Source organism: Gadus macrocephalus, chromosome 9 (assembly GCF_031168955.1).
Source record: "Gadus macrocephalus chromosome 9, ASM3116895v1".
Taxonomy (NCBI): domain Eukaryota; kingdom Metazoa; phylum Chordata; class Actinopteri; order Gadiformes; family Gadidae; genus Gadus; species Gadus macrocephalus.
In genome coordinates this window covers 15,330,262-15,344,603 of record NC_082390.1, presented here as the reverse complement: position 1 = coordinate 15,344,603, position 14,342 = coordinate 15,330,262, and the positions used below count along the sequence as shown (strand labels likewise).

General features: G+C 48.5%; 2 protein-coding genes across 3 annotated transcripts in view; one reads left to right on the top strand and one right to left on the bottom strand.

Moving 5' to 3' along the window:
• The window catches only part of LOC132464589 (MTOR-associated protein MEAK7-like), a 32,691-nt gene extending 21,664 nt beyond the window's left edge, over window positions 1–11,027 (top strand). The window contains exon 8 of one of the 2 annotated variants that reach the window (XM_060061052.1): window positions 10,410–11,027. In XM_060061052.1, coding sequence (XP_059917035.1) covers window positions 10,410–10,433 — 24 coding nt within the window. In that variant the 3' untranslated portion in view covers window positions 10,434–11,027. The remainder of the gene's footprint in view (window positions 1–10,409) is intronic. The other variant, XM_060061050.1, reaches the window with a different exon arrangement.
• A 1,481-nt stretch (window positions 11,028–12,508) lies between these two features.
• LOC132464587 (olfactomedin-like) overlaps window positions 12,509–14,342 on the bottom strand; it is a 3,108-nt gene continuing 1,274 nt past the window's right edge. Inside the window, exons 3-5 of the mRNA XM_060061047.1 lie at window positions 14,069–14,281; window positions 13,742–13,874; window positions 12,509–13,540 (exon numbers count right to left, since the gene is read on the bottom strand). Of these exons, the coding sequence (XP_059917030.1) occupies window positions 12,702–13,540; window positions 13,742–13,874; window positions 14,069–14,281 (1,185 nt within the window). The 3' untranslated portion in view covers window positions 12,509–12,701. The remainder of the gene's footprint in view (window positions 13,541–13,741; window positions 13,875–14,068; window positions 14,282–14,342) is intronic.

The window sequence follows — 14,342 nt, the reverse complement described above, 5'->3', positions numbered from 1 at the left end:
ACGGAATATGTGCAGTGCGGTTCCTTTGTGATTGTTCTCAGGCGGTGTCCTTTTGGTTCAATCCATCTAAACATGTAATCACCAGCGAGACTTGTGTTTACATGACACTCGAGAACCAAATTATTGCGTTAGTCTCACTGTGATTGTATTTTTAAGATGCATGTATACACCTTAGTCTGACTAAAATCAGACCGGATCGGGTTTCTCATCGTCGGATTAAGACCTCTAGATTATTCGATTGATGTTCTCATTAATCGTGCATGTACGTTCAATCAGGGTTATGCGTTCTGCGCATGCTGGAGATTTTTTCCCAGAGCAGGAAATAGAAGGAGACAATAGTCATGGTGTTGTCACTGTCAAACGGCAAACACGATGGAGAGGTCCAGGAGCAAGACACACTTTTGGACTGACGAGGAAACTCACCATGATGTACCAGTTAAAATACGTGCACAATTTACAGTTTATGGATGGGAGGAAGACTAGAAACTGATTTATTTAAAAAAGGTGATTGAAATGGGTACAATGCCATGCCACCTATCGTACTGGGACATGACATGCTTCGGCCATTGAATCGATGTGTACTTGGACATTTGCAGTTGTTTCATAAAAAGGTTGAAGACTCCCTGGGAAGAGCTCAACTGACTTGTATCAATTATACATACATTTATTGATGAAAGATGGTAATCCAGCACTGACGATTTTGATGTTGTTGCCGTAATGACTTGAAGCCTTTTCTCTCCTGTAAATCAATATAAAATCCAACCTAAATTACTGAATGTAATGACCTATGTTTGATGCCAGATGGTGTTGTTACTGCATTTGTGTCTTTGATTGGCCTTCACGTTTGGTGATCAAAATGTCTTCTAAATCTGCCAGCACACTGTGAGACTGACTTTACTTTGTGCCTTCAATTTATTTCAGAGTATGATGACCGAACAGTTGATCCCTGGCTACACCTACAATCCAATCTACCCCAGACATAACCACTCGGAGCTCAACAACTCCTACAACTCCTCCTGCCTCCTACACACCATACTGTTACCACTTTACCATTTTAACTTTAAAAAAAAAGTACTGTAATTCACACCATGTTGTAGGAAAAGCATGTTTAGCTCAATGATTTATACATTCTATTTCTGTGACCCCAACTATTGTATTTCTAACCCAGTTACCTCGTAACCCTCTTTCTAAGGGAGCGACTAAAGGGACAAAGCTGGAGCAAACCTGAGCTTAACAATCTTTCTAATCTTTCTTTCAAATGTCCTAAATTGAAACATATAAAATGCCTAAAGTAACTTGTCTAACAAAACAAAAAGCCAACCTAATACCCAAACTTAACCATCTAACTAAAGATCTCAAATGCCTAAACTCTCTTACCTTAACCGAGTACCTAAACCGAACCATTTAACTAAACATCTCAAAGGCCTAAACTCGCTTACCTCAACTTAACCTAATACCCAAACTTAACCATCTAACTGAAGAGCTCAAACACCTAAACTCTTACCTTAACCTAGTACCTAAACTGAACCATCTAACTAAACATCTCAAAGGCCTAAACTCGCTTACCTCAACCTAACCTAATACCCAAACTTGACCATCTAACTTAAAAGCCCAAATGCTTAAACTCTTACCCTAACTTGGTACCTAAACTTGACAATCTAACTAAGCATCTCTAATAACTAAACAATCTTTAATACAATCACTAATGCCTAAACTTAAACAAACACCAATAATAAAAGTTAACCATCCTTAATCTTAAACCCAAACCAGACTTGTCCCTGGGTCGCTCCACTTTGTTTCTTTAAAGGCATCTCTTTTCCCCTGCATCTGTGTTTTATTCCTTGAGGACTTCAGGTGGGGTGCCATACAGTGTTGCATGGGTTCTTGGGTCAATTGTGGCACCCATTGCACTCCTGACCATCCCTGCAAGAAGGGATCCCCTCCACTGCGTTTCTTCTCAAGATTTCTTCCTTGCTGATTCAAGGGAGTTTTTTCTTGCCCGTGTGGGGGCATGGGTAAAGGGGGGTGTCACAAATATTTGGCCTGTTAAGCCCTTTGAGACTGTAATGGTGATTAAGGGCTATACAAATAAAATTGAATTGAATTGAATAAAGATACTTCATCTTTACAGATTTTGTTTTGGGGAATTGGGACAGCTGAGCAGCTTAAGCATCCTTACTGGTGAATCTGATCTGACGATATCAATCATAGGACTATGAAGCTGCAGAGTTCTTCCAAGAAAGGGTTCCAATCCAGGATAGCTTTTAACACACTTTATTTGTTAAAGTATTTCGGTATGGTAACTACGGAGCAAAAGGAGGTGGAAGCGTGTTGAACACGTGCTGAGCGTCTCCCTGCTGATCAAAAACATTAACCCTTTGTCTGGTAGCAGCTAGAAGATTCTGAAGTCCAACTTCTCTGTCGAGATTGAACTGAAATGCAATGCACAACATGCAATTTGTCCTTATCTCAATTTTTAAAACTTTTTATATTTTTTATTATTACTATTTATTGTGCTGCGCCCTCTCGCTCTCTCGCTCTCTCTCTCTCGATCTCTCTCTCTCTCTCTCTGTATTAATACTGTACTTGACTTGGGAAGCCCTGCACAAGAATTCCAATGTGTTTGAACTGTCTGGTTTATGCACAAATGGCGAATAAAAACCTTTTTTTTTTTTTTAACCTTTTTGAGATTGATAGGGTGAAGTGGGCGTGGCCTATGTGACGTATTAGCCTCGGCTTCACCTATCTAAAGGTGCTGCCTTCTGTGTGGTTGGAGCAGCTAAAAAAAAAAAGGGGGGCTGGTTCTACTGGTCTAATCTAATAAAAGGGGGGTTGGTTCTACTGGCCTAATCTAATAAAAGGGGGGGCTGGTTCTACTGGTCTAATCTAATAAAAGGGGGCCTGGTTCTACTGGTCTAATCTAATAAAAGGGGTGCTGGCTCTACTGGTCTAATCTAATAAAAGGGGGTGCTGGTTCTACTGGTCTAATCTAATAAAAGGGGTGCTGGTTCTACTGGGCTAATCTAATAAAAGGGGGTGCTGGTTCTACTGGTCTAATCTAACAAAAGGGGGTGCTTGTGAGGCTATCGGTTACCGTCTTCATCGCTGCATTGGGATTCGCTCTCCCTCTCCGGTAGCGTTTCACTGCAAGAGCTCCACTTATTGGGGGGAGGCATCTCCTGGTGGGCTATGGGAGCCTCCTGTCTGTATGAGGCTCCCCTGACTACCAGATCTGACTACCAGATCAACCTCTGCTGGACTACTATGTATCCACACATCACGACTCAATACAATGGGTGCCCGGTCATTCAGCTGTTCAGCACCCAGGCTCTGGAACTCCCTCCCCCCACACATTAAACAGTCAGACACCATTACAACCTTCAAGTCACAACTCAAAACTCACCTGTTCAAACTCGCACACAACGTCTAACTGATCACTGTTTTGATTGTTTGTTTGTTTTGTTTTGTCTTGGTTTTATTTATTTATTTATTTATTATGTTTTTCTTTTATGTTTTTTCAAAATGTCTTGTTTTTTAAACGATTTATGATGACTATATGCTCTGTAAGGTGACCTTGGGTGTCTTGAAAGGCGCCTCTAAATTAAATGTATTATTATTATTATCAGATTTGGAGTCTCCGTCTGAACGCCCAGACTCCGTTTGAGGAGCCTTCTGCTTGAGGTGATGCGTTGCAGCGTTGGTGTTGCGTGGTTTGGGGATGGGCTTATGAGGCGGCTCTGGGCTGGCCGCTGTCGGAGGAGTTTGGGGGAAAGTGTGTGCAGTAAGGAATGGAGAAGAAAAGAAAAGCCGGTGAAAACAAGTAGGAAAACACTTGATCACTAGGACAGGGGTATTGACAAATAAGACCTATTAAAGACCAACGGTTCCTAATGCATACTATCAGGTGGGGTGCAGACTGCAACACTATTTGTTTGCTGCGTTCAAATGCCAGGGCTCTACTCTATTGGGAGGTTTATGTGCCAACTACTCTCTAAACTAAGGTCATATACCCTCTTGCGGTAGGCCAGGCTTGTCTTCATCCTCAGTGTTTTCAGCCCCTGGCTTTTTGACCTTTATAAATCTAGCCTTACCAGATTTATAAAAAAATGGTAAAAGAAAATTGTATTTCTGACGCCACTCATTGTGCAGTACATTTATATTATTGAGGCAGGGTGTAAATCTTAAATCTCATAAAATGATGAGAGCAAGAAGTGAGAGCGGGTTTTAAAGGTAGGGGAGGTTTCACAAACGGTTATTTGGTCTCCGGTTCTCCGAGGTGCTCGTGCACCAGCAGTCAGTCCGTGAGAATCGTTCCCGGTTCGGGGCGATTCTCACGGGCTCCTCCCACCAGCAGGCCGGGAGGGGTCCGGGCCGGTCCCAGCGTTCCAGGGGGCCGCCTCCGACTCCAGCCCCGGTGCCGCAGCAGCAGCAGCAGCCGCAGCCGCCGCAGACGGGTAGAGCAGCGTCACGGACCGCGAAGTTCCGGAAGCTTGCTCCTACTTTTTCTTTCCCTATTAAAGAAAAAAAGTAAAGACCGTTCGGCCGAACGGCAGTACATGGTACCTAAAGAGCGATATTCCTCAGGCCACCTGTGTCCTACGCTTGTGGTGCGTTCCTCCATGTTGCCTCTTTCCCCCCCTCAGCCCGGTGGCTGTAGGGTGGCGGTCGGACGGCGTGTTCACATGGCCTCTGGTTCACCTGCTTCTAAAAAGCGGCATCCTTTGGAGCCTCGTGGACGGATCAGAGACTCGTTGCACGAGCCTGTGGATACGGCCGCTTGTAGCGGTCTCCTGGTTCCCCACATTATAGGTGAGGAGACGGGTCCGCGCGCTGTGGCTACAGCCTGCGGACAGCGCATGCGCACAGGTGCGGCGGCCGGACGGCTCGCTCCCTGTTCAGCGGGCACCAGCGCGACGTCTAGACAGCTCGTTGTTTTTACAGCGGCTGGTTCTGGTACGTCTCCTACGCTCGCTGAGCCTCCTCCCTTTCATGGGAAGCCCCCCTTGGTTCACACGCAGTGTGGAGGCGGAATACGGGTTATTCCTGGACGGTCTTCCTCAGCTGTCGGCTCGCCCTCTCTCCGACCGCTATGCGTGTTGGCAAGAGCGGTGCGTTCTGCCATCGTGGTTGGACACCACGTTGAGATGGGGCCATCCCATACAGTTCAAGCGTCGTCCCCCACACTTTATGGGGTTGGTGGAGACCACGCTACGGGACCCGGCTGCGAGCAGGGCTCTGGCATTAGAGGTGGCCCATCTCTTGGAGAAGGGGGCCATCACTGTCGTTCCCCCCCACGAGACTCACCTAGGGTTTTATTCCCGCTACTTCCTGGTTTCCAAGAAGTCAGGGGAAAAGAGACCTATTCTGGATCTTCGCGTGTTCAACAGATTCGTTGCCACGAGGAAGTTCAGAATGCTCACTGTCGGAGCGTTGTTCCGGTGTGTGAGAGAGGGCGATTGGTTCACATCCCTGGATCTCAAGGATGCTTACTTCCACGTCCCTGTTCGGCAGGCGCACAGGAAGTTTCTCCGCTTTGCCTTTATGTGGATGGTGTATGAGTACCAGTGTCTGCCGTTCGGCTATTCCCTGGCTCCGCGCACCTTCTCGAAGTGTGTGGAGACGGCATTGGAACCGCTCAGGCGTCAGGGACAGAGGATTCTCTTCTACCTAGACGACCTGCTTATTCTGAGCAACTCAGAAGAGACCGCGAGAAGGGACACAATGTTGGTGATAAACCATCTCTCCTTCCTGGGTTTTGCCATCAACTGGGAGAAGAGCTCCCCGCTCCCCAGCCGGCAGTCTACTCGGGGCTTTGCCTAGACTCAGCCACCATGACTGCGATGCTTTCGCCTCCTCGGCGAGACGCCATCCTGTCGGCGCTCTCCCGTTTTTCGCGTTTGCAGAAACGTGACCGCACTGTCCACCATGCGCCTGTTAGGGCTGATGGCAGCTGCCCACCCCGTGGTCCCCCTGGGTCTGCTCTTTATGCCGAGACTCCAGCGGTGGTTTGCTCGCCAACGGTTGGACCCCAGGCGACACAAGCTCAGGGTGCTCCTCGTTCCCCGTTCGGTGTCGCCAGACCTGGAATATTGGAAAAGACCCTCCGCCCTTCTCAGGGGTGTTCCCCTGGGCAGGGTGGCGTCGACGCTGTGAGGAAAGTGCTGTTGCATTTCTTTCACCTGGTGCGGGGCCGCCACGTTCTGATCAGGACAGACAGCGTGTCGGCGGCGGCGTACATCAACAGACAGGGGGGAGTCCGCTCCCCTGCTCTCCACCGAAAGGCGGTCGAGCTCTGGCTTTGGGCTCATCAGTATCTCCTCAGTCTGAGAGCCCTGCATATCGCGGGCGCCCAGAACTTTGGGGCGGACCTCATGTCTCGAGGCGGTCCCCGCCGAGACGAGTGGCGGTTACATCCCGACATTGTCAGACTGATCTGGCAGAGGTTCGGGACAGCGCAGGTGGACCTCTTCGCGTCCAGGGAGAACACGCACTGCAGGTGGTGGTTCTCCCTCAGCCCTCGGGATCTTCCCCCGTTGGGGGTGGATGCGTGGGCACACACACCTTGGCTCTCTTGTATGCGTTTCCCCCGCTCCAGCTGATCCTTCCTCTTCTGGAACGGGTCAGACAGGAGAGACTGTCCCTGATATTAGTGGCCCAGGAGAACCGTTCAGCTCTGTGTTTTCCAGAGCTGGCCGCGCTCTCGTGGTCGGCGCCGTGGCCGGTACCGTTCAGGCCGGATGCGCTTTCACAGGCCCACGGGACGGTGCACCACCCGTCCGATGTCTCGGGACGGCTGTTGGTTTGGCTCCTGAGAGGTTGATCCTGCAGGGCAAAGGTTTGCCTGAGACGGTTATCAACACTATTCAGAGCGCTCGTGCGCCTTCTACTTCTTCCCTCTATGCGGCGAAGTGGTGCGCCTTCTCTAATTGGTGTGAGAGGAACCACGCTGTCCCATCTCGATGCGAGGTGGGAAGCGTGCTTTCGTTTCTGCAAAACTTATTGGAAAAAGGTTTGGCCTTCTCCACTATCAAGGTCTATGCGGCAGCCGTTTCGGCTGGCCATGCAGGCTGTGATGGTGGACCGATCTTCAGCCATCCACTGGTCAAGAGGTTCTTGCATGGGGCTAGACGGGTTAGGCCTGTTTTCACGCGTGCTTACACCACGCTGGGATCTCCCCACCGTGTTGCGCGGATTGTCCAGGGATCCTTTCGAGCCTCTTTCTCAGGCCCCCTTGGATGCTCTGTCCTTTAAGACGGCACTCTTGTTGGCCTTGGTTTCTGCCAAGCGGGCCGGTGAGCTAACCGTCTGTCAGCCCGAGTTGCTTGTTGCTAAACGAGGACAGCTCCTTCGCGTTGCGCAGACCTAATCCTGCGTTCCTCCCGGAGAACATTAATAGTTATTTTCGGTCGAGGGATATTGTGCTTAAGGCTTTTCACCCCCCGCCTCATTCTAGTGAGGCGGAGGCGGAGTTGCATCTCCTGTGCCCGGTGCGGGCGCTGGCTATGTACGTGAATCGCTCGGCCGCGTTCCGCTCCACACAACAGTTGTTTGTGTGTTATAGCGACGCTAGCAGGGGCCGCGCTCTCTCTAAGCAGCGGTTTTCTCGCTGGGTATGTGAGGGTGTTTGCTTAGCCTACTCTCGGCAGGGCTTGGCGCCACCGTTGGGCGTTTTTTCCCCCTCTTCCCCTGTCTTCAACATACGTTGAGTAGGATTGTATTCCGTAATATTAGAATAAGTAGGCTAGTAGAATGTAAGCCATACTCTGCAGCTGTTGGTGTGGGAGTGAATTCTAAATTATATATCATGTGACCAGATGAAGATAAATACCTCTTCCTCCTTCACCCTCAACTTGAACTTTTTTAGGACACAAATCCTTTGAGCAACTTGTGTCACATCTCGGTCAGATCTCCCCCCCGCACCACGCTCTTTTGATTGTTGCTGACTATTACATTACTGTTTGGCGAGGGAAGTCTGAGATGTCGAAACACTTTCAGTTTCACATGTGCAAAACGAGAAAAATAAGCGGCAAGTTATTCTCTGTTGCAAATGTTGCATATATAGGGGTTGATGGTTAACACGTTTTTCGTTATTCTATTTATATCAATGTAAATGTATACGTTTGCATGGGAGAACTGCTTGAATTATAGTTATTAATTAATTTAGTAATTAATATATATAGTATATTAGAGTAATTATATCTATACCTATATCTTTATCAATACATTATATAACAATTTAAATGGTTGCTGGCTGCACTCAGCGGTTTTCTCGCTGGGTATGTGAGGGTGTTTGCTTAGCCTACTCTCGGCAGGGCTTGGCGCCACCGTTGGGCGTTACCCTGCGTTCACACCAAAAGATGCATTTGCTGCCCGAACGCGTTGCCTCCGCAAATCAAGTTTTGCGGCGCGTCAAAAGTTTTGCAGCGCGGCAAAGGTTTTGCGGCGCGTCAAAAGTTTTGCAGCGCGGCAAAGGTTTTGCAGCGCGGCAAAGGTTTTGCGGCACGTCAAAATTTTTGCGGCGCGTCAAAGGTTTTGCTGCGCCGCAGTTTTGATGCGCGGCAAGTTTTTCCCGCGGTGCTTCTGAATTCATTCACAACCATGGCCGACATTACGAGCATTGCATGTCTTTACCTGTTGTGGAAGAGGGAGAGACGTCGGAATGCCCGTCGTTTATGGGTTCATGAGACCATTCGGAGCCGTACAGAGCTTGGTGAATTTCACCGTCTTTTGCAGGAGCTCCGTTTGGACGACGAACGCTTCCAGCGCTATTTGAGGTTGACTCCGGCCCAGTTTGATGACCTGCTAGCTAGGATCGGTGCTAGGATCTCTCGGTTGGACATTTATACTTATATATATATATGTATTGGACACTTATAACTTAGCAGCATTTGACGCGCCGCAAAATGCGTGAACGCGCCCAGCGGGCACGGGCATGCCGTGCTGCAAATCCAATTTTGATGCGCCGCAAATCAAATTTTGCTGCCCGTTTTCTCGGCAGCAAATGCTGCGGCAGCAAAGCAGCAACGCGTCTCTACATTCACTTTGAATGGGATCGTGACGCGCGTCAACTTTTTGCATCTTTTGGTGTGAACGCAGGGTTAAAGCTCACTCCACACGGAGCGTGGCCTCTTCAACGGCTCTACTCAGGGGCGTTTCGGTGGAAGACATCTGCGGGGGTGCGTCTTGGTCTTCCCCCGGCCCCTTTGTCCGTTTTTACATGTTAGACATGTCCAGGGGCTCACTCGGCAACTCTGTGCTGGAGTCCGGGACCCCTTTTACGGCTTGAGAATATAGACATGTTCTTTAAAGCGGCGTGGTTGGATTTCCTCTCGCCGGCTGGCGAGTTGGACTTGATTACCAGTCATACTAAAGAAGACATTTGAAATGACAAGTTAAAAGTAGGAAAGTCTATCAAATGCATGAACCTTTTTCCATATTACCGGTAAGTCATTGTGCTGTGCTGTGCTGTATTGATGTTTGAGAATGTGCTGCCGGATCTCCGCCACCAGATGGCGCCCGAGAGGGTAAAACCATGGGTTACCGTTAAACGTTTAGACCCGCCCACATTTAGCTCCTCCTCGATCTGCGGGCTGCAGTCAGGGGCACTTGGACGTCACTGGCAGAGAGTAGTGACCCTTGCACAGAAGCATACGGCCGACATCTTTCTGGGTGGAAATAGTAACATAGTTACGCCATTAAATGCGTTTATGGAAACATTTTTAGCGAGAAATGTGCATTTTACTTTCATAATGTTCGCTCGGTGAATGTGAAGGATGTTTGGTTTGATAGTTATGACGAAGAGTGAACGCTCCATTCACTTGCATGGACAGAGTCTCTGGTTGCTAAGCAACCTCAACGTCTTGGCAGACTATCTCTGCTGATCAACACTACGAATGCTGGAAACACACCAGACACACCATGTGAAGTTATTTAACCCGATTATCGTTATTTATGAGTCCTTAGCCCAAGTGAAGGAGTTCAAGTACCTCGGGGTCTTGTTCGCGAGTGAGGAGACTATGGAGCGTGAGATTGGCCGGAGAATCGGAGCAGCGGGGGCGGTATTGCGTTCGCTTTACCGCACCGTTGTTACGAAAAGAGAGCTGAGCCGCAAGGCAAAGCTCTCGATCTACCGGTCGATCTTCGTTCCTATCCTCACCTATGGTCATGAGGGTTGGGTGATGGCCGAAAGGACGAGATCGCGGGTACAAGCGGCCGAGATGAGTTTTCTCAGAAGGGTGGCTGGCGTCTCGGGATAGGGTGAGAAGCTCAGTCATCCGTGAGGAACTCGGATTAGAGCCGCTGCTCCTTTACTTAGAAAGGAGTCAGCTGAGGTGGTTCGGGCATCTGACAAGGATGCCCACTGGGCGCCTCCATTGGGAGGTGTTTCAGGCACGTCCAGTGGGGAGGAGACCTCGGGGAAGACCCAGGACTAGGTGGAGAGATTATATCTCAACACTGGCCTGGGAATGCCTCGGGATCCCCCCGTCAGAGCTGGTCAATGTGGCCCGGGAAAGGGAAGTCTGGAGCCCCCTGCTTGAGCTGCTCCCCCCGCGACCCGACCCCGGATAAACGGATGACGATGAGATGAGATCGTTATTTATATCCGAGATTATTTAATCTAACCCGATCTAAACTCTATCATGCACCCAAACACGGCGGCGTTTGGGTTTCCTACCTCGGACTCTAGCGCAGCCACAGGCGCGTTGGGCGCGTTGAACCATTTTTGTGACACACAATGATCAAGCGTCAGGTTAGGCGCGTTACTCGCGTTATCCAACGCGAGTAACGCGGTTGGTGTGGCCGTACCATAGTCGATTGATCCATGATGAATGCAACAATTGCCTCGCAACTGGCTGTTTATATCTAGCCGGTGCCATGTTTGGGTGTGTGTCTGTGCCGTAAAGCATTTTCGAAACTACAATCTGACTACATTTTCGAGGATACTTCCGTTGCGTCACATCCGGATTGTCCCGGTCCGAGCAGATCAAGTTGCATATGCGCTTTTTCACTGGAGAGGCGACATGGGTAAATGACACACCCACCAATCGACCCAGAAATGAATGCAGAACCATCAGCATAACTCTCAACCTGCATGCTTAATGTAATTTTGGCTAAAAAAGTTGCATAGTGGGCCTTTAAGAATAGATCAACCATGCGGACAATAGTTAACGTTATCCAATATGTATACCAGAGGGAAAAGTCCACTGAACGTAAAGGATGCCCATTAAAAGGCTAGGTGGTGTGAGAGAGAGTGGGTGTAAGCATTCACTAAATACATAGTGCTCAGCTATGAAACAAGACAAGAATGGGATAGAGAGTGCACAGAGGGGTAAAGACATAGACTTTAATTGTTGCAATTATGATGCAGCATGTATTATACATTATGCATAAGAACAAGGTCACCTTACCACTTAGCTATGCACTCAAGCAGGCCTGGCCTATACCATGAGAAATGTTGTTTACACCGAAGTGAGGTTTTGATTGGGACTCATCCAAAATTAGAAATGGTTTGGTGGTTTCAGCCACACTTTATGTGCCCTCTGATCTATTGGGTGGACCTGAAACACTTAACAAAGAATTTGTAAAAAGAACATCCTTACTATGAGTTTAAGCCCTCCTTGTTTTCTTATTGGCCCACAGAAATGTTGGACATGAGCTTAAGAACATTGGCCAATTAAATTTCCTGCCATTGTCATAAGATATACTAAGTAGATGCCAATGTAATCATATAAACTTGTCTAGCCTAAGTGATGAGGTTTGCGCATAAATCCTTTATTGTTATCTTGCTATTGGAAAAGTATTTGTAAGCTCTCTTATGTTAGATTGTTGAGAACTAATGGAAGCAGGAAACACATGGCGGATTTTTAGACATTACCTTTAATTTAGTCAGAAACAACCCACATGGAATATCTAAGTGGCTATATAGCTGGACGCCGGGGTCTATGGAGAACTCTAATATAGTACAATTTAGAGATCAGATATATTTTGTGATTATTATCAATTTGATTCTTGTTTTTCAGAATAAAAGGGCAAACGTTTTTCTCAAGTGAATGCATCCATACAGAGTGAGACAAAACTTCCCGGGCCATGTTTTGGTCCCTGTTGGTCCAGACACGGAACATCAATTTAATTTACCGTTATGACAATATTGCCAAGTGGTGCATTTAGAATCAGAGCAACCATGACATTTTTATTACAAACTCCTGGCAGCAATCTTTTTGCGATAAATAAAATGCCAATCACAGTTCCCTTGATACTGCCTTAGTTGGTCAGCCACAGCACTGACAGCAGATGGCTTCTCTTCATCAGCCCAAGAGCAGCACAATAGGACTTCTGCCCGTACCCCTATTTCTACCTAGCACCCCAACTGTCACCATAAATCAAGTATTTTTTTATGAAGAATGAAGCAATGGCTGAATGGTAAAATGGTTAAATGGCTTTGTTTGGCGTAACCCCTTTCAGAATTCACTTTAAAAAAAACATTCTGCAAATAATAAATAAACATTAGCATTATAGATTTTTATTTATTTGTTTGCTTGCAAATAAATGTCTTTATTGACACGTCATTTAGGAATAAAAAATGCACCAATCAAATACTTTTTATGTGTGTGTAAAAATTCACTTTCATTTCGCCAAAACTCCCAACGATGTAACACATCATACAACCACACTGTTCACCAAGGACACCAAGAGACGTGCTATCAGAACACGGCCTGGTAGGCCAGCAGGTATCCGTCGTTGTACATGTAGATCTGCCTGTCGACGGGGTTGTAGCTCACGCTGGCGGCCCCCTTGGCCACCTTCTCCAGCGGCAGCGCCAGCGCGTGGTCCTCCACGCCCGTGCCCGTGTCGAAGGCGTAGAAGACCTCCTCTTTGGACTCGTCGGCGTAGCGCGTGGCGTACAGCACGCCGCACGCCACGAACGCGTTGCTCACCGCCTTCTTGAACACGTGCGTCTCCCACGTGTGCGTGACGCTGAGCGCCGCGCCGTCCCACTCCAGCCGGCTCACCACCAGGTTGCCGTGGCTGCCCATCGTGGCGTAGACGGCCCACACGCCCGCCTCGTCCGCCTCCAGGTCCACGTCGCTGTAGGGGCGGCAGTCGTAGTAGCAGTACGGGAACTTGTTGTTGAAGCCCACGTCGCCGGGCAGCGTGACCCGCGCCACGGCGCCGCTGGTGAGGTTGTAGCGGCAGACGTCTGCGGTGCGGTAGCAGTGGTAGTAGAAGGCGTCCCCGTAGAGCACGCCGTTGGGGCCCTCGTTGGCGTCCTTGTGGGAGTGGGTCGGAGCGAAGGTCACGTCGCGGTGTCCGGCGGAGGCCATGAACTTCTCATAGGAGGGGTAAAGACGCAAGGTGTTGCCCCAGTTGTTGGCGTTGGCCAGGGGTTGAACCCAGTAGCTTTCGCTGTCCCTGGAGCTGCCCTGCTTGGCCTGTTTCCCCCAGGAGCCCGATATAAGGCTCTTGCCAAAAGGGCTGATCTTGGTCACTACTGGGCTGCTGATGTTGCTTATCAGGCCCTTGGTGCAATGCGAATATTTGCCTGTAAAAGGTGTGGGAAAGAGAGGGAGCATTCAAGTGAGACAAGGTGAACAAAATACGTGTTTGTTGCTGTCTCCTCACTCTACATTATTTTCTTTCTTCGTATGTTTCTTTGTTTTTTCTGATGCGTGTAGGTACAAGTCACACCCATGTAATGGCTTGTATCCCACGCATGGACACACTCATTGGACAATGAACTTACCATGGAAATCCTTGGGGAATGACCTACAAGACTCAGCACGGTTCTTCAGATACCTCAGCTTCTCTTTGATTGTCTTCATGTTTATAGTGTCAAAATGGTACATTTTCTCCACATCTATCCGTAGTTGACTTGCCTGACATATACAAAGACAACAGAGACACACAAATAAAAGGGAAGAAGATGGAAATTGACAAACATAACAATCAGATCTATCAGAATACTAGTACAAAGCATCTCTGTGATCGAAGACCTTAAACTAAAGTTTTCTACTACTTGAATTGAAACTATCAAGAAAGAACAGAAACAATGGAGTTTGTTGAATGTTACCTCCGCAGACAGTGTCTTTGTTTCCTTGCTCTCTCCCTGGCTGTGGAGAAGGCTAATGTCCCCCTCTAGCTTCTTCAGCTCCTGGCCCAGCGTGGACAGCCACAGGGCCGAGTGCAGGCCTGCCTTCCTCAGGTAGAGGTAGGGCTCCAGACGGGCGCTCAGGTTCTGAAGCAGAGCCTGCATCTGGGGGAGACGTTCGCTGGACAGCATCACCTGTTAGCGGCATGAAGAACCACACAACATCACAAGACATATAGTACTCACACACAAACAC